The sequence below is a fragment of the Branchiostoma belcheri genome, unplaced genomic scaffold (assembly GCF_001625305.1).
Source record: "Branchiostoma belcheri isolate BF01 breed outbred unplaced genomic scaffold, Haploidv18h27 scaffold127, whole genome shotgun sequence".
NCBI classification, from domain to species: Eukaryota; Metazoa; Chordata; class Leptocardii; order Amphioxiformes; family Branchiostomatidae; genus Branchiostoma; species Branchiostoma belcheri.
The window spans coordinates 803,410-823,406 of record NW_017802680.1 but is presented as its reverse complement, the minus strand read 5'-3'; the positions used below and the strand labels follow the sequence as shown (position 1 = coordinate 823,406).

Genomic DNA, 19,997 nt, shown 5'->3' with positions numbered 1-19,997 from the left:
GGGGTTGTGGTTGTTGTAGGGACGAGGATGGTCATGGGGGTGGACCCGAACAATACCCACCACGGGTCCCCATATGCATGGTGGTGGTGGTGGGGGTGGTCCTGGGGGCGGCGGTGGGCATGGTCCCCGACCAATCCCATATCGTCAAGGGCTCAGTGGAATACGTCACCGACTTCTGGGCTCGCATAGTTTTCGGCACAGGAGCTGGGGAAGTACAGAAGAGCTGACGTCACTGTCGCCATCATACGAAAAGTAGGCCAAATAAGTCTAGTGCCACAATTAAGCTTTTAAAGAGAAAAAGTCCGCTACCGAGTCGACTAACATGTATGCAACAAGGATCTAAGGTCCGTCTACTTAATATTCTTGAAAATCCTTCTTTCCCTTGAAACGTTTGTCTCAATAACTTCAGGTAAACGTAACTTTGTGTATATGTTGTCATACCCGTCGTGGCTTGAGTTGGGGTTCTGTGCGGTAGTCGGCGCGGTGGTCAACGGACCTGGAAACAGTCACGGCACGTTATGGCAACGGAATATGCAACAGTAACTTTTCAAAAAAAGTTTCAATATGAACATATATTGCCGGAACATACGTTTCTGTACACGTTTGACTCAGATATTTAATCTGGCACAAAGAATCGACGTCCAAGCTTAGAGGAGACAATAGGAAGTGATTGGTCATTAATTATCCTGATGAAAGCGACAGTTGAAAATTTGATCCATGTGCAGTCTTTGTGTTGGAATAAAGTTTAACATTGTACAATTATTACTACCAACACAGATGTAAGATAATTAAAGAAGACGTGTTTCTCTGTTGTAAACGTGGATTACAGAAACGTTAGCAAACTTCCACCAGTGCACTCTCATTCATTCGTTCGTTCGTTACCCTTACCGTTAGGACAGTACCCGCACAGACATCTGGCGTAGTTGTGAGGCACGGCGTCCGGACAGTTCAGGTGCGGGCAGGTAAACCTCAGGTAGTCCCGACAGGGCAGAGTCGGGCTGGTGGTTTTGGTGGGCAGAGTCGGGCTGGTGGTTTTGGTGGGCAGAGTCGGGCTGGTGGTTTTGGTGGGCCAGACGAAGGTGGTGGGAGGGCCGGCAGCAGCGCTGGTTATCACCAACAGGAGGGAGACTGAGAAAATGGCGGGCAGCATCGTCAGTGTGGATCGTAGACTAGTCACCGTAGACTGAAGGTTGCACGTACAATCCGAAATACTCCAAAAACAGTCGCTCAAGCAACTGGATATGATTTTGGCAACGGTCAGACGTTTCAAGTAGCATTCACTACCTTTCGTCAGTGACACTAGAGGCTTGCAGGAGAAATGCAGTTTTATATAAGCACGAACTATTGATTGATTTGCAGATAAAATATCTATTACTATTTGTTCCTCTGCTGTGCCCTGTTGTGTACATATTATTGATTGCGTCATTGCCTTTGGCTGTTCTAGCTAAGTAAATTGTTCATGCGAATTGATAAATGTGAAAGTCAAGCCATTTTGTACATCTTTGATAAACATGTGTGGAAAATAAAGGATAAAACAAAACCTAGGATACTTACTTACGTACTTTACTTTACTTTTACTAAACCTAGAATGCAGAACAGAAATGCATTTGATGCCAAGTACAACGCTAAGATACATCAGTTCATCCTGGTGTGTATTGTAGGTAAGTTTAATGTAACACCCCAATTCCCTTCCATTGCACTTTTTCGGGCAAGATCTTCCTGCGGGAACGAACATGTACTACATTGTAATTAAACAGTATGAAGTATTACGGCTAGTGATACAGTGTATTTTTTAAGTCGTCACGGTGTTCATCATTTGTTGAGATAGATACACTATAGCTGTTTTTTTTTTTCTGACAATTTCTAACGTTACATGTGTACACTTCTCTGTGTACATAAGATTAACTTGACTTGGCTTTATGTCAAAAGTGTGAGAATCTCGCACCTGCTTCAAAACCCAATCCTGAACTGTAGGTCAACACGAAATAAGAGTCTGCGCCACTGAAGTCTGCTATTGTTTGTACTTGTACATGTCATGCCTTCAAATATCAGAGTTATCAACCAAGAATTGAGGTGTTCAAATTTAACTCGTATTTCCCCAGAACTATCGTAGGCTGGAACTCGTTGCCACCAAGCACAGTTGGGACATCATCACTAGAAAGCTTTACACAACTCCTTCAATTAAATGTGCAAAGATTGAGTGTAACAAGGTTCGGTGTGATATAGCCAGCTGCCGCCGCGCCGCGTGCCTGCGAAGCTGGTGTGTTACGCCGAAGGGCGGTTATACATTGTGACAGCTTGTAGCCACCAAAATATCTGCATGCTTTTTTTTATCAAAAGATGCACTCAAGTTTTTAACTTATTTTAATAGCGCCACTCAACAAAATACAATCAACATATTTTAACAGCGAAGACTTCCTGGTATTAGTCCGCGCGGATGGTTATGTGGCCTTTTCGCCTGACCGCCGGGATGGTGCGTTCTATATGCGTTGTGGGTGCGTTCGGGCCATCAAAGATAGCGGTAAACGTATCGCATCGATTTTGATTAAATTTAAATTTTGGAAACATTAGGTTCTGAGCTTCTTCGAGTACTAAGCCGTTACCCTGGGAAAATTCGTTTTGTCCATGCAGCCATGGTTAAAAATGACGAAAAAAATGACCCCTTATTTAAAAATGTACTTTGATGTGCCTTATTTACCCCTAAAAAATTGGGCGCACAAAATATCAATTATTAAAATATAAGTGTATTGATATGCGGCACGGCACCCCTTTCCACCAAAAGAGTGAAAAATTCCGACCCGCGTTTAGTACAGAAATGACGGACAGCCCGTCGGGCTGAGGGTGTCAAATTGCTCGAAATACGGAAGGAAACTCCGGTCGGTCCGAGACCTTAAAATGATCAGGGGACATTAAGGTATCATTCTATGGTACTGGCCAAAGTATATAAGGGGTGTGCTACGACACGACGTTTTTCAGGCTTCTCCTCCTGGACTAATAAGGCCACAGCAAGTAATTCTTATGGATGACATCAGCACGCGCATTAATTTTTGCCTAATTGTGGAAAAAAAGTAACTTACTTGCCCCCTGACAGTGGTCATCATGCCGAAAATGGGCAAAGACGTCCGTTGCAATGCCGGAAGTTGGATGGAAGATAAACATGAAGAGAGGAGACAATACAAGGCTCTGATTTATTGTTTTGTAAACGCTAACCATTTTACAGGAGAGTCTGCATTTGCATTAATATTTTGGAAATGTTACTCTTTCCAAGGGCCCACTCCATTGGCTCCATTTATGCCACATTCTACGATTCCTAACTCCTTAGGAAGGTCTGGTAAAGGCTAGGTACAGATTTCTACTATCTATAACCCCTTAGGAAAGCCTGTTGGAGGCTAGGTACAGACTTCTGCAATCTATAACCCCTTAGGAAGGGCTGTTGGAGGCTAACACACACAGTTCTATCCCTCCATGTAGACTGTACCGCAGATTTCTGCTGTCCCTGACCCCTTATGAAGGCCTGTTGGAGACTAGGTACAGATATTCTATTATCTATAACCCCTTAGGATGGCCTGTTGGAGGCTAGGAAGAGAATTCTGCTATGTATCACCCCTTGGGAAAGCCTGTCTTAGGCTATCCTGTAGTTCTCGCCATGTAGACCGCACATAAGGTATCTGTCCCGGGAAAATGTTAAAGGTGGAGGCTAGGTTCTGTACTTTACAGGGTTTTATTATTCTCTAACGTTAACCCCTTATGAAGGCCTGTTGGAGGCTAACACTCAGTTCTCCCCATCTTGACTGTACAGCAGATTTCTACTATCCCTAACCCCTTAGGAAGGCCTGCTGTAGGCTATCCCGTAGTAACCTCTTATGCAGGCCTGTTGGTGGCTAACACACAGTTCTCCGACTTCTCGCCATGTAGACCGTGCAGCAGATATCTGTCCCGGGACAGTAAGGTGTCGATGCTCGGCCTGTCTTCAGGGTGAGGCTCCCATCCCACGAACCGGACCAGCGGCCTGGAGACTCCGTCCAGCCCGGTCACCACAGGCATGGCGTCCGCGGAAACTCCGTCCAGCCCCGTAACCGTAGGCACGGCGTCCGCTGGTGCGTCCGGCCCCGTAACCGCAGGCACGGCGTCCGCTGGTGCCCCGTCCGGCCCCGTGACCACAGGCACGGCGTCCGCTGGTGCCCCGTCCAGCCCCGTCACCACAGGCACGGCGTCCGCTGGTGCCCCGTCCAGCGCCATCACCGCAGGCACGGCGTCCGCTGGTGCCCCGTCCAGCCCCGTAACCTCGGGCACGGCGTCCGCTGGTAGGAGGTCTGGTGCCCCGTCCAGCTCCGTCACCGCAGTTACGGCGTCCGCTGGTGCCCCGTCCAGCCCCGTCACCGCAGGCACGGCGTCCGCTGGTGCCCCGTCCAGCCCCGTCACCGCAGGCACGGCGTCCGCTGGTGGGAGGTCTGGTGTCTAAGAACAATCAGAGGAAAACAGTTCAGTTCAGTGGCAATTAATAAAATCTACCTTGCATTGTCATTGAACATACATGTATACAGCAGCTTGCTTCGAAAATAACTAGAGAGTTTATTGCAAATACATCCCCGAGGGCTAATTGAAAATACAAGTAACATGGATGAAAAAAGAAAATACAATGATACGGGGGACTATGTACAAAGTCATACTACCTTAATTCTACGACATACGTGGTTTTGTTAGGTTTGACTTCTTCCTTAAAGGCAGTGTGAGACGAATTTACCCACTTCGTCTATGATATGTGTGTTCTTTCATTATGTTTAACGAAGGAAAACATATTGTTTTTACTCAGTTTCTTCCTCTTCTTCTTCTCCAAACACTAACCTCTGACCTGACCAATGACATGATTTGTTGACGTCTGTCACCATGGTGACTGGTGTTGGGTTACATAATGTTGCAATTTCATGGTCTGCTCTGCTCCTGTCACCATATACTAGCAGTACAATGTATGTGAATATGTTTGAGTAAAAATTAACAGAGCAGACCATGTCTGAAGGTAAACATTATGCATTTACTTTGCAAATGTTACTTCAGAATCTCTAGTTTTAGTAGTAAGATTGTTTTCTATCTCAAGGCAATCACAAGATAGCAGACGTTGTCGCCTGAGCGCCTTTTAGCGGAACATACAGAAACTGCATAGCGGTAACACAGACAGTCACCACACAGATACACAAAATACACACGTAACATGCCTCAACACTTGTTTGTTTGTTTGTTTTTATTTGTTTACCCAGGGTGTACATATCGCCACTAAGGCGTTTTTCAATGTGCCCTGCAGGCATACATAAATAAAATATACAAGAAAATAACAGATATAACAAAATCATAAGTCAACTTATAAGTACAAATTAAAGTCAACTTAGTACAAATAAAAATAAAAGTACTATATAATGCCGCAATTCAGTAAGGTGGTAATAAAACAAACTTGTCAAACCAAGAGCCACAACTCATAGTAAATAAGGCAATAATACAAAAACAAATCAAGGAAATAACAAAGGAATATAACAAAGGAATTTGCATATCAATGCTGTTTGATAACAAGTTATGATGTGGCAACACACTCCTGGTTGTAAAGGCGCTTAAAGGAAGAAACAGAATCTGCTCTTTTTAATTGAGGTGGGAGTGAGTTCCATAATGTGGCACCAGTACAAGAGAGGGATTTCTTTTTATATTGAAGTTGAGCTTTTGGCAGTTGTAGCCCACCCTGTGATCTAAGGCGTGTATTGTGTGTGTGTACCTCCCTTAGCTGTGTGAACAGACCTGAGATGTGGGGAGGGGACATGTCGTGTAGGGCCTTGTAAACAAGCACTGCTTTATTCCTCTTGTGCATCTCAATCACTGGGGTCCAGCCAAGTCTGTGGAGTATGGTATCACTAGGTGTGTAGTGATCGCACCCCAGGATCACCCTCCCCGCCCTGTTCTGTAGTTTCTGTAGTTTATCGATGCCGCCCTTGCTACCTTGATCCCAGACAGTACTGCAGTAGTTTAAGTGGGGGAGAAAAAGGGATGTCATTAAGGCTTCTCTATTGATAAATGGTTTCAATCCCTTCATGATACCAATAGCCTGAGACAACTTCTTAGTTACATGTAAGATGTGGTCGTTCCACTGTAAGACTCTGTCTAGGAAGACTCCCAAGTACTTAAAGGTACTTACAGAGAACATAAAGTGTTTCTAGCACCGATCATGGAAATCACATAGATGTAATTATGACATATAAATATACATGATCTAATAGCATAAGTGAATACGGTGAAATAGTGAACAATGCGAAGGCATAACATTTATTTATAAATAGAAACAACGATTGCCCCCAAATTGTAATCACATTATCGCTAACAGCATAAACGCCTCTTCACTCAGATATGATTTCCTGAGTATAAAGGCATCTACCGAGCAGAGAGCAACGGACACAAACCTGATTAGTATTCCCAATAATCCGCGCATTTCTTGCTCCAATCGAATAACTAAATCTCTTATCTTAGCTATTCTTATCTTCATTGTTAGGATGGAATTGAGTTGTTCGATCGGCCGAAGGGTTCTCAGTCCTAGTAGGACATTATCTTCACCGTGATTTTTTTATAGTAATGTATCAATAGAATACGTACTTAATTTGATTCTTATGATTGAGTTATTCTGTAGGCTGAAGGAATTTTACCCCCACGCTACTGGTATATTTATCTTCCCCTTGATTATTTCATAACAATGCATAACTAGAATACGTGTTGATATCCGTCCACAATTAGCCTGCCAAGGACAGACCCGACACATTTTTCTACACGTGTATCTGCTGATTTTTTTTAGATGAATAAAAGTTGATTGCGAAATGTTACCTGGAGTGAGCATGGATGCCAGGAGATATTAGCGTGGGAGGTGGGGCTTGTGCTTCGATGATTATGGAATTATGCGATCGGCCAAAGGGTCCTTTATATGATATGATATGAATCTTTATTGCATGTTCTTGCCCAGATGGGCTAAATGCACAAGAGGGTATGCAGTATGCAAAAACATGAGCATTTCATACTGAAACGCTATATAGTATTCTAATGCAAAGTGCTAAGAATCTATACATTACAACAATACTATATACTACCTATCATCTACTGTTAGTTGCCCTTTCTTCTCTCTTTTTGAAACCAAAAAGAGAGAAGCCCCCAGCTACGGGTTGTGCATTCATCTACAACGTGGTTATTCAATATCGATGCATCAATAGAATAAGTGATTATTATTTTTATCCTTATGATTGAGTTTTTCTTTACCCCCACGCTATGAATATATTTATCTATACCGTGGTTATTTCATAACATTGCATAAACAGAAAACGTGTTGATATCCGTCAGCATTACCTGGCCAAGGACAGACCCGACACGTTTTTCTACACGTGTATCTGCTGATTTTTTTAGATGAATAAAAGTTGATTTCAAAATGATACCTGAGGTGAGCATGGATGCCAGGGGGACAGTAGCGTAGGCGGTGGAGATTGTGCTTCGATAATTATGGAATTAACTTATGCGATCGGCCAAAGGGTCCTTTATAATAGCCCCGCGCTACGGGTATACATTCATCTTCAATAATAATGCATCAATAGAATAAGTAATTATTATTTTTATCCTTATGATTGAGTTTTTCTTAAATTACCTCCACGGCATGAATATACATGTATTTATCTTCACCGTGGTTATTTCATATTATCATATAGCCGGGTGACGTTGACCAATCAGAAGGCTCCATTCCACATTCCTTATGACGCCGTAATGTCACAAATAGAGTCAAAACCGGGTATTTATTCATCCCAATCCATACATTAAACAACCCAAATAATCACCCGCAGAACAGGGCTCTAGTTCTAAAAAATCAAAAAATAACTTAAGTTGTGTTCCAATGACCTCGGGTGACTCCCATAAGAACACCTGTTCCCTGCCTGTGACCCAGATAGAAGACATAGAATGTGAACTCTACCCAGTGACCTCAGTTGACTCCAGAGGGAACTATGTTCTATGTTCTATTCAGCATGTGCATTGTATCACTTACTGCATCAGTTTGGATAGACTATCGTGTAAGCTATATGATAATAGTGTTAATGTCCCGCCCTTTCTCGGTGAATATGGTGTGATAAAGCCTTGTCAGTTGCTATAACCACCTCATAAAGCCACCTCGTTCGCTGCGCTCACTTGGTGGCTTTATTCTGTGGTTATAGCAACTGACAAGGCTTTATCACACCATATTCACCTCGGGGCGGGACATTAACCCTTAAATATTGCATAAACAGAAAACGTGGTGATATCTGTCCACATTAGCTGGCCAAGGACAGACCCGACACTTTTTCTATCCGTGTATCTATCTATTATGATGTATATGATGATGGTAGGATGCCTAATACTACAACTACTACTATCTATCTATTATCAGATGAATGAAAGTTGATTGCGACTTGACATGTGAATAAATGCTAGGGGACGTTAACATAGGCGGCGGAGAATGAGTAGAGATGATATAACTGTAATAAGGAACGAGAAGTGATCGGTTGCTACGGGTTTGTCTGTCTGTTTCTCTGAAAGGCGTCGGGCACGAAATACCCGAAACACGAAATGTCTTTGGAAAAAAAGTGGAGAAAAGTTGACATCCACAAAGTTTTTTTTTTTTTCAAGTGTGACGTCAACACTGGGTCAAAGGTATCTGGTAGACAATGTCGGCCCCCGTCGCCAACGTCGACCAACGTTTAACTACCAACACAGATGAACTTTCATGATTGTATACTTACTGGAACCGAGGGAAGCTTCACCCAGTGAGTGAGTGGGTTAGTGAGTGAGTGAGTGAGTGAGTGAGTGGGTGAGAGTGTGAGTGGGTGGGTGAGTGAGTGAGTGAGTGAGTGTATGAGTGAGTGTGTGAGTGAGTGAGTGAGTGAGTGTGTGTGTGAGTGTGTGTGTGTGGGTTAGTGAGTGAGTGAGTGAGTGAGGAGTGAGTGAGTGAGTGAGTGAGTGTGTGAGTGAGTGAGTGTGTGAGTGAGTGAGTGAGTGGGTGAGAGTGTGAGTGAGTGAGTGAGTGAGGAGTGAGTGAGTGTATGAGTGAGTGAGTGCGTGAGTGAGTGAGTGGGCGAGAGTGTGTGTGAGTGAGTGAGTGAGTGAGTGAGTGAGTGAGTGAGTGAGTGAGTGGGTGAGTGAGTGGGTGAGTGAATGAGTGAGTGAGTGAGTGATACTTACTGTACACTCCGGGCCGGACATCGCCTGTGCAGCGGTGGAACTCATCACTGTCCGCACCCCGGTCCGCATCAGCGGCAAGATCAAAGCCGAACACACCGCCAAGGTCACCAGGGTCAGCAACACCGCACCCAGCCCCTCCAGGTCACCCGGGGTCAGCCGCACGCTCACGTGACTTCTCCCAGTGTGCACTTCGGCAGGGCGGAACATCCGGGACTTGGGCGGCCGCCTCCTCTGGGTGGGGGACCTGGCGGTGGCAGAACAATTTGTGGGGTTGTTTGGCGGAGCGGCAGAGTGCTCGACTCGAAACCAAGAGGTCCCGGGTTTGAGTCCTGACATGCCACCGATCTTGTGCCCTTGGGAAAGACACTTTACACGGCTTTCCTCACTTCGCTTAGGTGACAATGAGTATTGTCCTGTCATGTATTGTCCCCTGTGTTGGTGGCGGCATTAATATAAGTTGACAACACTTGAGTGTACTGTCACCACGTCTGGTGATTACATGTTGGAATCCAAAAAAAAAAAAAGAACACATGCAGGCGTGCGCACTATTACCTCGTCTATCTCTGTATATCTACCTCATGCTACCTTTTGATTGCGCTCATTATTACCGTTTACTGCTACCTACAGAACTGGTTGTAAAAGATTTACCAAGATTGTTGGCTTGGATATGTACTAAGAAGGGAGGTGGCACAAGAATACCCAGGCACGTGTTATACATGGTGGCAGAACACATTTTCACTTCACTCAGGTGGAAATGAGTACCTAGTTTCGGTTGGGGACGTCCCTCGGATAGGACGTTAAATGGAGGTCCCATGTTTGGGAGAGCCACACCCCATGCACGTTAAAGAACCCACCGCACTTATCGAAAAGAGTAGGGGACCTTCCCGGTGTGAGTGGTTCAAACCTTACATGTACAAAACAGGTGTGTTACGCCTATAAAGGGGTTTGCCGGTTATGGGAAACAAACAAACAAACAAACAAACAAACAAACAAACAAACAAACAAACTATCATGAATTGCGATGGGGCCGACATCGTCTACCAGATACCTTTGACCCAGTGTTGACGTCACACTTCAAAGAAGCCACATGACAAGCTTCACTGGGTAAGTCTACTGAGGAAGACCAGAGTGACTGGTCGAAAGCTCTAGGTGAGAGAATTTTTTGTGTTGGACCAAAAGTTTTAACTTTAAACAAACTGTTACCTTGTCCTTCGGCGGCGGCGTCCCGTGGGGCTGGGGCTCGGGCTGGGGCCGGGTCCCCTCACCAGCCTGCCGAGTCCGAGCGCCTGCAACATCCTGGCGGCTAGACGGTCATCCATGGCGTAGCCTTAGCTGTGTTTCGATGGTTGAGCCTGTTTTTAAATGGTTTACCTTGTTGTTCAATGGTTTAGCCTGTACTTCGATGGTTTAGCCTGTTGTTCAATGGTTTAGTTGAGATAAGTGGTTCAAATGGTTGTGAAGTAACGAGTTTGTTCGAAAGGGCAGAGTTCGCAGAACGATATTCCTATGAACTCGCAGGAAAATGTGTTCTAGAATGATTCGTCAGATTTTCCTTGACATGACAAGTATATCGAAAAACAAAAGTTCCGAAACGCTCAGCCTCGTTTACTGTGCTGCATGTTGATGTGTAGTTAGAAACGCCCTCCTGCGATCAGCTCAGGAATCACCGACCTTATTTTCTGGCATGTGCCAGAAGAACCGAGGAATCGGCAATTGATGTGGTAACGCTTGTAACCTTGCCTAGAAAGTTCAGGAAAAGTTGTTGTTTTGAGGCGTTTCATATACAAACAGGAAAGCAGAAGAAGTTGCACGAATCCATTTTGTTGTATCCGGTTAGAACTCTCCGTCTGGTGTAATATTTGATACGAGAATTATCATTCTTTGTCATGTCTGTTTAACACCTCCCCATATGCATACGTAGCGCACTCGTACGCGGCACTCAAATGTGGGTAGCGATGAGGTAACGTACATCTGTGTCCATAATATCACCATAGTCCATAATATCGCCACCTTGAGAAAAAGTGCGCTCAAAGATATTTTTACTCCAACATACCCTAGGTATGTACATTTGATGTGTGCAGGAGTGCATACCAACAGTATGTTGCAGTAAAAATATCTTAAAGCACACTATTCTCAAGGTGGCGATATTATGGACCCTGGTGATATTATGGACACGGATGTTATATGGATTGCTTTACATTTAGTGGTTTATAGATTACATTTTTTAGCATGTGATTCACCCGTCCACGACCCCAGCAATTGCTGCCTGGTGTTTCACCTTGTATCGTGTTGTTGTATACTTCATCTTCATCTTCATCTTTGCCGGGGCTCTAATATGTTATACAAGCCCCGGCTACACCCCCATATAGCCCCTGTTGGGGCACTTTAGGGGGGGGGGAGGCCTTGGTCTAAGGCGGGCAGGCCTCTAGCCTGGCCCGGAAGGACTCAACGGTGGTTTACCGAATAAAGGAAACGCGCGCGGGTAACCTTACTTTATTTTACACTTCCTCCAAATCATTTTGGTGGAATAGAAAATGTTTTTGCTCATGTTTTTTTATCAGCGCTGATGACGCCATACCTGCCTGCCGCCCTAAAATATCGTACCCAGAACCGTCCCTAAGCGCTTATCCATTTCTATGCATGACTGGGTTAGGGTCAGGATCAGGCACGGTTCTGACTTTTCTGGCCATCGCAGGCCGATGATGACGTCAATGGCGCGAGTCTTGGGGGCTGATCGAATAGCCCCTGAGGAGATTCACAGAGGTCACTCGTACAGCACGGACCTGGGTACGATATACTCTCCAAGCAGAGGTTGTGGGAAATGATCGTTAGCTTTTTACATAACAGTTATGGTCGTTTGTTTTGTCGCTACTCCCATCAACTTCTGTGGCCAGCGACCTTCTCTGGCTAATGGATACTGCCTGGCCAATTTGATACTGTCTTTTGCCACCGAAAGGAATCTGCTTGGAGATGAGGAACGATAGTCCTGTCAAAATTCACTGCAGACTCAACGCACTGTAGATTGCACAAGCACGTTTCACGTCTCTTAAAATACCTTTTTATCATGTATAATCATTATCTGTATATCTTTTATATTGGATCCATTTTCGTTATTTTATCTTCTCATTATGTGTAAGTGGTAGGCGTTAAAATAAGTCTTAGCTACTTGAGCTCTAGCTGGTAGAAATCTTAGATAATATTTTACTCTGGCAGCAGGAAATAAATTGAGGGTTGACTGCAGTAGTTCTACATGGGAGAGTTCTGCCGTCCCAAGCCTATAGATTATGCTAATTAGGGTCTTATTTGCAGGAATGACTAGGAAATGCTGTGAATCATGCCTCAATTCAGTGATGCAATGGAACGTCATCTACTGTGTGGTTTTAATTATTGATTTTATTATTTGAACAAACCATTCTTTCATTCATTCATTTATTTATTCATGATATCCTAGTGGTAAATGATAGAAAATTCATACTTGTGACATGCATTGTATGTGGGAGCGTGCATCATTAGAAATGTAGATTCACTTAGTTCACATAGTTAATATGATAATTGGCAGAGGTATGTGTCATGATACCCTTTGTTTTGAATTTTCTGCGGAAGGCAAAAGTAACGTGCACGTGCATTATCATTTTCAAATAGGAAATACATAATCATATTACACTAATGGCAGGGCAAACAAAAACGAAGCAACAGACTTTTAATGTGATGACAGTTTAATAGTTCCACAAGCGTTAAGAACATGTCGTGTTCACGGATAAAACAGACTTGACTGTTCCACATCTTCATAAATATCACCTTATAAAACGAAACGATTTCATCGTACGTCGATGAAGGTTAGACATCCAGGTAATACAATACGCCAAAAAGCAGTTACTCAAGCAACTGGATATGATTTTGGAAACGGTCAGACGTTTCAGCTAGTATCCACTAGATTTCATCGTAGTATAACTATATATACAAACTTTAAATTAATCTTTATGCAATAATAAGAGTATAGTGATCTCTTCAGTCGTTTTCACAACAAAATTCAGAGAAGCATAATGTGCTCTCATTGTTGTCTTTAGCACATGGACATTTTTGACGAACACTTTTAAAGTACAAAATAGACATATTCATGAATTTCGTCTTTGTCGCGCCATGACGCGCCTGTAGTAGTACAAAGTCTTACTTTTAAATGACTAAATATTAGTCAAAATGTTTGATTTTAACCCTGTTGTATCCAGAACCAAGCTCAGGCACGGGTCTGGATAAACAGTTCACGCGTATCCAGAGCGTGCCTGGGGCAAATCTACGTTCTTGGATACGCGGAGACTATCCAGAACCATGCCTGATCCTAACCCTAACCTCACAGGCATAGAAATGGATAGGCACGGTTCTGGATACGATAGAGACTATCCAGAACTGTGTCTGACCCTATCACTAACCCATTCAGGATAAGAATTAGTCTAAGAGAGATTAGACACGGTTCATACATCTAGCCAGTTGGCCCAGAACACTGAGGGCAGTCAAAATATCTTACGGCACTTTTGAACAGACGTGGCACACTCGGTACAAAATATAACATCCTTAGAAATGTACAAAGTCTTTCGTGTCAGAGTCTTCAAGGCTTTATTATCCAGCTACAAGATGCAGCATGACTCCCTCTGGGTCTTGGCGGCTTTCTTTAGGGAACTGATTGTCCTAGTCGCGCTCGACCTTCTCTTCTCTGAGGAGGATTTCTGATTTTTCGAGTCTCTGTTTTCGCACGTTTCCGCGCTGTTCAAGAGGGCGAGGAAAATGTCGTAGACGTTCCGGTTGTACTTGGCGCTGGTCTCCAGGAAGGGGCATCGCCACTCTTCTCTGGCCGCCGTGACGGCCTCGTCCTTCTGCACCTCCCTGTCCACCGCCAGGTCCGACTTGTTCCCGACCATCACCAGCGGGATGTTCTCGGTACCTGCGCGGGAAAACAACCACGGTAAGGTTAGTCACAAGGTCAAACAACATGGCGGCCACAGTTCGAGGAACGAAAAGGTCAAACAACATGGCGGAAGCTTGTCTATTAGTAAACTCAATGTTTGTGACTTTAATAGGGAGAAAAGATGCTTCTTCAGTGAGCATTAATAGGTCCATGTGCATGGCCATGCACTGAGCAAACTCTTAAGAATAACAACTTCCTTCAGGGTCAATGTCAATGAGAAAATGACCAGAGTCACGTGATTATACTGACCTTTGACATTCACGACGAGCTTGCGCAGTTTGTGCGCCTCCTTGAAGGACTCTGCGTCGTCGATGGAGTAGACAATGATGAATCCGTGGGCGGTCTTGATGTTTAACTCCTGCATGGCGGGGAACTGGTGCGTGCCGCCCGTGTCCAAGATCTCTATGCTGTGCATGTTGCCGTCTGGAGGGACAAGAAAAAATAAAAACAGGTCAGAAACGACGGCCATTGCACGGACAAAAACATCATGTTACACTTGTTATATTTGCACATCAATCAATAGTTCGTACATGTACTTATAAACCGGCCTTTCTGACAACTCTCCAGTGTCACAGACGAAAGGTAGTGGATGCTACCTGAAACGTCTGACCGTTTCCAAAATCAGATCTATAGCTAGTTGCTTGTGAATGAGTATCTGTTTTTGGTGCACCATGTTACACGTTGTTTAATTTCTCAAATTTTCACTGTTGTTGTTCAAAAAGCAAGTCAGAAACAATAACAGCAACAATTAAAAATGTAACGTTACACAATTTAACACAAATCTATTTATAATTAATCGTTTTTGTCTTATTCACAACCTTGTTTTTCGTTGTTTTGTCGGTTGTTTTGGCAACATTGTGCACCCAGTGGGTCTGAACTAATTAGCCCGAAGAGGCATTTCCGGGCCGTCAGTGTTGACATCTTTTGATCATCCCGCTACTTTCTTTATTTTTGCCTGACTTCCGCCGTTCTGACGACCGAACCGCCAGCGGACGCGCCGTGACGTCAAGCGCGCCAACGCGGCTGTCCCACATGCCATATTTGGGGGTAATTCAATCCGCGCCCACGTCACATGTTCCCCCGAGACACGTCAAAATAAAATCCAATCATCTTGTCATCAGTTCCGCCTTTTGGTTCTGTCCTTCGCAGTCAAAGATGACATGCCACCGATCTTGTGCCCTTGGGAAAGGCACTTAACACGACTTTTTCCTCATTTAGCTCAGGTGTAAATGAGTATTGTCCTGTCATGTATTTGTCCCCTGTGTTGGTGGTGGCATTGATATAAGTTGAAAAAACTTGAGTGTGCCGTCTCCACGTCTGGTGATTACATGTTGGAATAAAAAAAAAAGAAAAAAAAGATGACTGTCTGTGTCCTTAAGAGATGTTATAGAATTATCTTTATGTTTTTTTTACAAAATATGGGAAATTATTAGTGACTACATCTCACATAACCCTCAACTCGGATTCATCATCTTTGAATAAGAAAATAATCGATTAAAATCATAAACGATGCAGAACGGAATATCAATTCAAAGTCGAGGCATTTCAAAGAGCTGAACAGCATCTAAGACCCATTTTGCCCTAGGCTAAGCGACCTTTTAGCGGCGAACCTCGGATTTGTGCGGCCTTTGATGTTTTGTAATGAGAATTTGATACATGGGGATTTTCTTTTACACAACCCGCAATGTTGTGCAATCTCTCACTTTCCTTACGAAAATATAAAGTATACTTTTAAGATGTAAAAGTATGATTTAAAAGACAACGAAGGAAACACACACGAAAGGTAAAAAGAATCATTTCGTTTTACGTCGGTGAAGGTTAGACATCCAGGTAATACGATACGCCAAAAAACAGTTACTCAAGCAACTGGATACATATGATTTTGGAAACGGTCAGACGTTTCAGTTAATATCCACTGTTATATTATTTCATTATCATTGAATTCCGTTGAGCGATCTAAACGAGAACGGCTTTGAAATTCCACGCTTTGTTGTATTTTAACGATTCTCGTTTTACATCGAGACTTTGACAGGCGAGGCCATTAGTGGCTCCACCTGGCCCCTGAACTTCTGCCAAAAGACCGTTTAAAAGCCGGAACTCTAGTATGAGAGGCAATGCTACAATAGGATAAAAAAACGAGAACTACCTCCGTTGTGAGAGAAAGAAAATCACACAATCGGCAGATTTCTGTGATTCCTATATTTGGCACGAAGATTGTATTCAAGGTGCCGAAGATTGATCGTTATTCCACCGTGCTATGCTTAGAATTGTAACAAAATGAATTCCGATGAATTCTGATACGCAGCTGCAAATACTTTTACTAAAAATACGTGTAAAATCTCTAAAGGCTGGGCTGATGTACAAAGGCGCCCGGCCAAGGTTTTAGTCTCGAAAACAAGTCTAGGAGTGAAGTAGTGAGTCTAGAGTGGAATGTCTATCAAGAACGGTTACTTCAATGCTTTGGTTCAAAAGGTTAAAAGGCGGGAGAGGCGCTGAAGTGGGGTAATGGAAGTGTGTCGCTTAGTGTGATGACACTGATCCGGTCTTAACTACGCTTACTTTACTCTGCTTCAATGGTCCCAGACGTTTGGGCGTTACCGATGTCTGGAATAAGGATAAGTGAAGTCGGCTTTTAGATCTAGTCTGGGTGTGTTTGTCTGGTAGGAAAATGATTTTTGAACACTTCAGTCCACACTTCCACCCAAAACGTTATCGAAACCTGAGTAGTTCTCCTGAAAGCTGTGAGATACTTGACTTTTCTACAATGAACCACACGGTTAAGTGTTAGCGTCTGTCTGGGCTGAGGATTAGTGAACTCGGCTTTTAGATCAAGTCCGAGTGTGTTTGTCTGGTAGAAAAATGATTTTTGAACACTTCAGTTCACAGTTCCACCCAAAACGTTATCGAAACCTGAGTAGTTCTCCAGATCAGCAGAAAGCTGTGAGACACTTGACTTTTCTACAATGTACCACACGGTTAAGTGTTATCGTCTGTCTGGGCTGAGGATTAGTGAACTCGGCTTCTAGGTCCTAGTCTAGAGCATGTTTTTCTGGTAGGGGAATGATTTTAGACACTTCAGTTCACATTTCAGCAGGACATGACATTGTACTTTGAGTAGTTTTTGAGCGTAAGCTGGGGGATGTGAGATACACGTGCAAAAGTTGCCTGCATGAGATCGTGCTTAAAGCCTTGAATCGAAAACAAAAGATGAAATGATTTAGCTTCAACCAATGGGAGAAAGAGAGTGAAGACATGAATTAGAATTAGAACTTCCGAAAATAGTTTGATCACGTTGCAGCGTTGATAAAGCATAGAATATGGTTGTGTAAAAGAAAATCACTTCATCCTATGGATTAGAACTATCGTAGGATGAAGCGTATTATCATTATTTCCGTGATACATTCTTCTAAATGTATGCATATCGTTGGCGTGAACTGCGGATAGGCTAGTCACCGGGCCGGCTGGGGACAACAAGCTCACGAACACTCCCACATCTAAGAAAAGGTGAACTTAGTCGTCCTTCAAACATCGGCCTCGGGTTCGCAAAACATTGAGATGCCATTTCACAGAAGAAATAAAACCGGTGTTGCGCCAAAAAGACAATTACTCAAGCAACTGGATATGATTTTGGAAACGGTCAGACGTTTTAGCTAGCATCCACGAGCTTTCGTCAGTGACTGAGAGACCAGAGGAGAAATGCAGGTTTATAAGCGCTAACCCAAAATCCGTGTTGGTAGCTCCTGCCTAAAAAGGGCGTGTGTTGGCATTTCAAGAAGGAAAACAGCAGGATTATATGTGCCTGCTGCTGGTTGACAATGGCATTGGATATGTATTTACATTACTCCACAGAAAGCCCGCTTGCTTGTAATGCCACTCCCCTTTCCTAAGGTCTGTATTTCCGCTGTTGCTCTCTTTTAAGCCATAATGTTTATGCCGTATCTCAGAACGCATGAAACCAGCGTCAGTAGTTCTTGCTAAAGAGGGTGTATATTTACATGGCCCCACAGAAAACCGATAGAATTTGCCCAATAAAGGCACTCCTGGATCTATGTTCCGCAATCCGCTCATTCCTAAACTCCTATGGTGTACGTGTTGCATGGGCCATCGCGAGTTTGCTGGAACATTATGACATGATCCGACATGATGAGGTAATGTTTGTTTTGAGTGGGCAGTGCTTCCCGCGGTCGGCTGCCAGTCAGTATACATGTTTACGTCTACGAAGGTTAGACATCCAGGTAATACGATACGCCAAAAAGCAGTTACTCTTACAAGCAACTGGATATGCTTTTGGAAACGGTCAGACGTTTCAGCTTGTATCCACTACCTTTGGTCAGTGACTGAGAGACCAGAGGAGAAATGCAGGTTTATAAGCACAAACTATTGATTGATATGTATGGTTGTCTGGGCGTAACGCAGACATGTAGAACAGGGCAAAGCAACCGGTATTTCAGCACCAAGGGCAGGTCCTATTGTAAAGTGACCTTCTAGAGATATTATTGCGTCCAGAACCGTGCATAGTCTAGTTCTATGCCAGGGTGGGTCAGGGTTAGGATCAGGCACGGTTCTGGTACCCAAGAACGTAGATTTTGCTCCAGGTGCATAACCACCGGGATTTCAGCACCCCGGGCATGTCATATGGTAAAGTGACATTCTAGAGATATTGTTGTATCCAGATCCATGCGTATCTAGATCTATACCTGAAAGGGTTAAGGTTGGGATCAGGCAGGGTTCTGAATAGTTTCTGTGTATCCAAGAACGTAGATTTGCCCCATGCATGGTTCTGGATAAGCGTGGACTGTCCAGAACAAGTGTGGACTGTCCTGAGCATTCTTGATAAAGCACGGTTCTGGTTACAACAATATCGCTACGTTCTAGACTTGTCAATCTGATAGGATGTTTTCATATCAGGAATTTCGCATCGCACAGATACATGTCAAGGCTTCTTTAGTGATAAAATACTTGTATCTATGACCTCCTAAAACCTATTAAAGATAAAGAAAAGTGAACTATTCCTACCTGGCAGGTGCAGGAAGTGCCGGTAGCAGTCCTCCACCGTGGGTTCGTAGAAGGTGTTGAAGACGCCCCGCATGAACTGGCTGACCAGCGAGCTCTTCCCCACGCCGCCGGCGCCCAGCACCACCAGCCGAACCTGCTTCATCGGGCCGCGCATTTCCAGGAGGGAGCCTCGGAGAGAAAAAATCTGCACGGCAGGAGGAGGAGAAAAACTCGTTAGACAAACCGAACTGTCATTGATGTAGGTCAACGCACCATAGAAACAGTCCGTGCAACGAGCTGGGAAGGTTTGGGGCCTGCAATGGATCCCATACCTAGGGAAAATTTTGCAGTGGATTCTGTACCTGAGATCTCTCTGGGAAGTTTTGTTGCTGAAGAGGATCGCACACCCAGTACTGAGACAAACAGCCAGACTACTGTGCAGCTCCTGTACCTGAGACAGACTACAGGCTACTGTGCAGCTCCTGTACCTAAGACAGACTACAGGCTACTGTGCAGCTCCTGTACCTAAGACAGACTACAGGCTACTGTGCAGCTCCTGTGGTGTTTAGAGCTTTAATGCCAGGCGCGGTGTGGGCGGCGCGGCGTGGAAATGTCTCTAAATGTCACGGAGATGAGGCCGACTCCGGCTGCCAAGGCTACGGCGATAAAGGCTTAACCAGCGCGAACCAACGCCAAGATCAGGCTAGGCCCTGCACGGGAGGCCGGTTTACAACTTAGTGGGGACAAATACCTTAGCGGGGACAGACAGTTTAGCAAATAGCAGTGTTTTTACTTTCCAATACACGCCCTTTTAAGCCCAGAA

At 44.2% G+C, this 19,997-nt stretch overlaps 3 protein-coding genes across 3 annotated transcripts; all 3 read right to left on the bottom strand.

Annotated features, from left to right (window-relative positions):
* On the bottom strand, positions 1-1,335 carry LOC109463520. The gene is made up of 3 exons (XM_019760358.1): positions 889-1,335; positions 442-496; positions 1-204 (listed from the first exon to the last, which is right to left on the bottom strand). The coding sequence occupies exons 1-3, from the start codon at positions 1,148-1,150 to the stop codon at positions 153-155; spliced, it is 369 nt and encodes a 122-aa protein (XP_019615917.1). The 5' UTR covers positions 1,151-1,335; the 3' UTR covers positions 1-152.
* Positions 1,336-3,406: 2,071 nt separating this feature from the next.
* Positions 3,407-10,538, bottom strand: LOC109463504 (SH3 domain-containing protein C23A1.17-like). The gene is made up of 3 exons (XM_019760338.1): positions 10,423-10,538; positions 9,220-9,463; positions 3,407-4,458 (listed from the first exon to the last, which is right to left on the bottom strand). Exons 1-3 carry the CDS (start codon positions 10,536-10,538, stop codon positions 3,862-3,864), a joined length of 957 nt encoding a protein of 318 aa, XP_019615897.1. The 3' UTR covers positions 3,407-3,861.
* Positions 10,539-13,826: 3,288 nt separating this feature from the next.
* LOC109463518 (ras-related protein Rap-2c-like) lies at positions 13,827-19,379 on the bottom strand. Its single transcript, XM_019760354.1, has 3 exons — positions 19,196-19,379; positions 14,429-14,602; positions 13,827-14,155 (listed from the first exon to the last, which is right to left on the bottom strand). Exons 1-3 carry the CDS (start codon positions 19,347-19,349, stop codon positions 13,842-13,844), a joined length of 642 nt encoding a protein of 213 aa, XP_019615913.1. The 5' UTR covers positions 19,350-19,379; the 3' UTR covers positions 13,827-13,841.
* Positions 19,380-19,997: the final 618 nt, after the last annotated feature.

Bases quoted from the DNA above. Each gene is read 5' to 3' on its own strand.
- LOC109463520 (XM_019760358.1), bottom strand. From the start codon at position 1,150: ATGCTGCCCGCCATTTTCTCAGTCTCCCTCCTGTTGGTGATAACCAGC. The intron at 497-888 runs GTAAGGGTAACG...GACTGTTTCCAG, and splicing joins GTGCGGGTACTGTCCTAACG to GTCCGTTGACCACCGCGCCG. The intron at 205-441 runs GTATGACAACAT...GTACTTCCCCAG, and splicing joins CCCAACTCAAGCCACGACGG to CTCCTGTGCCGAAAACTATG.
- LOC109463504 (XM_019760338.1), bottom strand. From the start codon at position 10,538: ATGGATGACCGTCTAGCCGCCAGGATGTTGCAGGCGCTCGGACTCGGC. The intron at 9,464-10,422 runs GTAACAGTTTGT...TGCCACCGCCAG, and splicing joins CGCCGCCGCCGAAGGACAAG to GTCCCCCACCCAGAGGAGGC. The intron at 4,459-9,219 runs GTAAGTATCACT...GATTGTTCTTAG, and splicing joins TGTCCGGCCCGGAGTGTACA to ACACCAGACCTCCCACCAGC.
- LOC109463518 (XM_019760354.1), bottom strand. From the start codon at position 19,349: ATGCGCGGCCCGATGAAGCAGGTTCGGCTGGTGGTGCTGGGCGCCGGC. The intron at 14,603-19,195 runs GTAGGAATAGTT...TTGTCCCTCCAG, and splicing joins GCACTTCCTGCACCTGCCAG to ACGGCAACATGCACAGCATA. The intron at 14,156-14,428 runs GTCAGTATAATC...TTTCCCGCGCAG, and splicing joins GCTCGTCGTGAATGTCAAAG to GTACCGAGAACATCCCGCTG.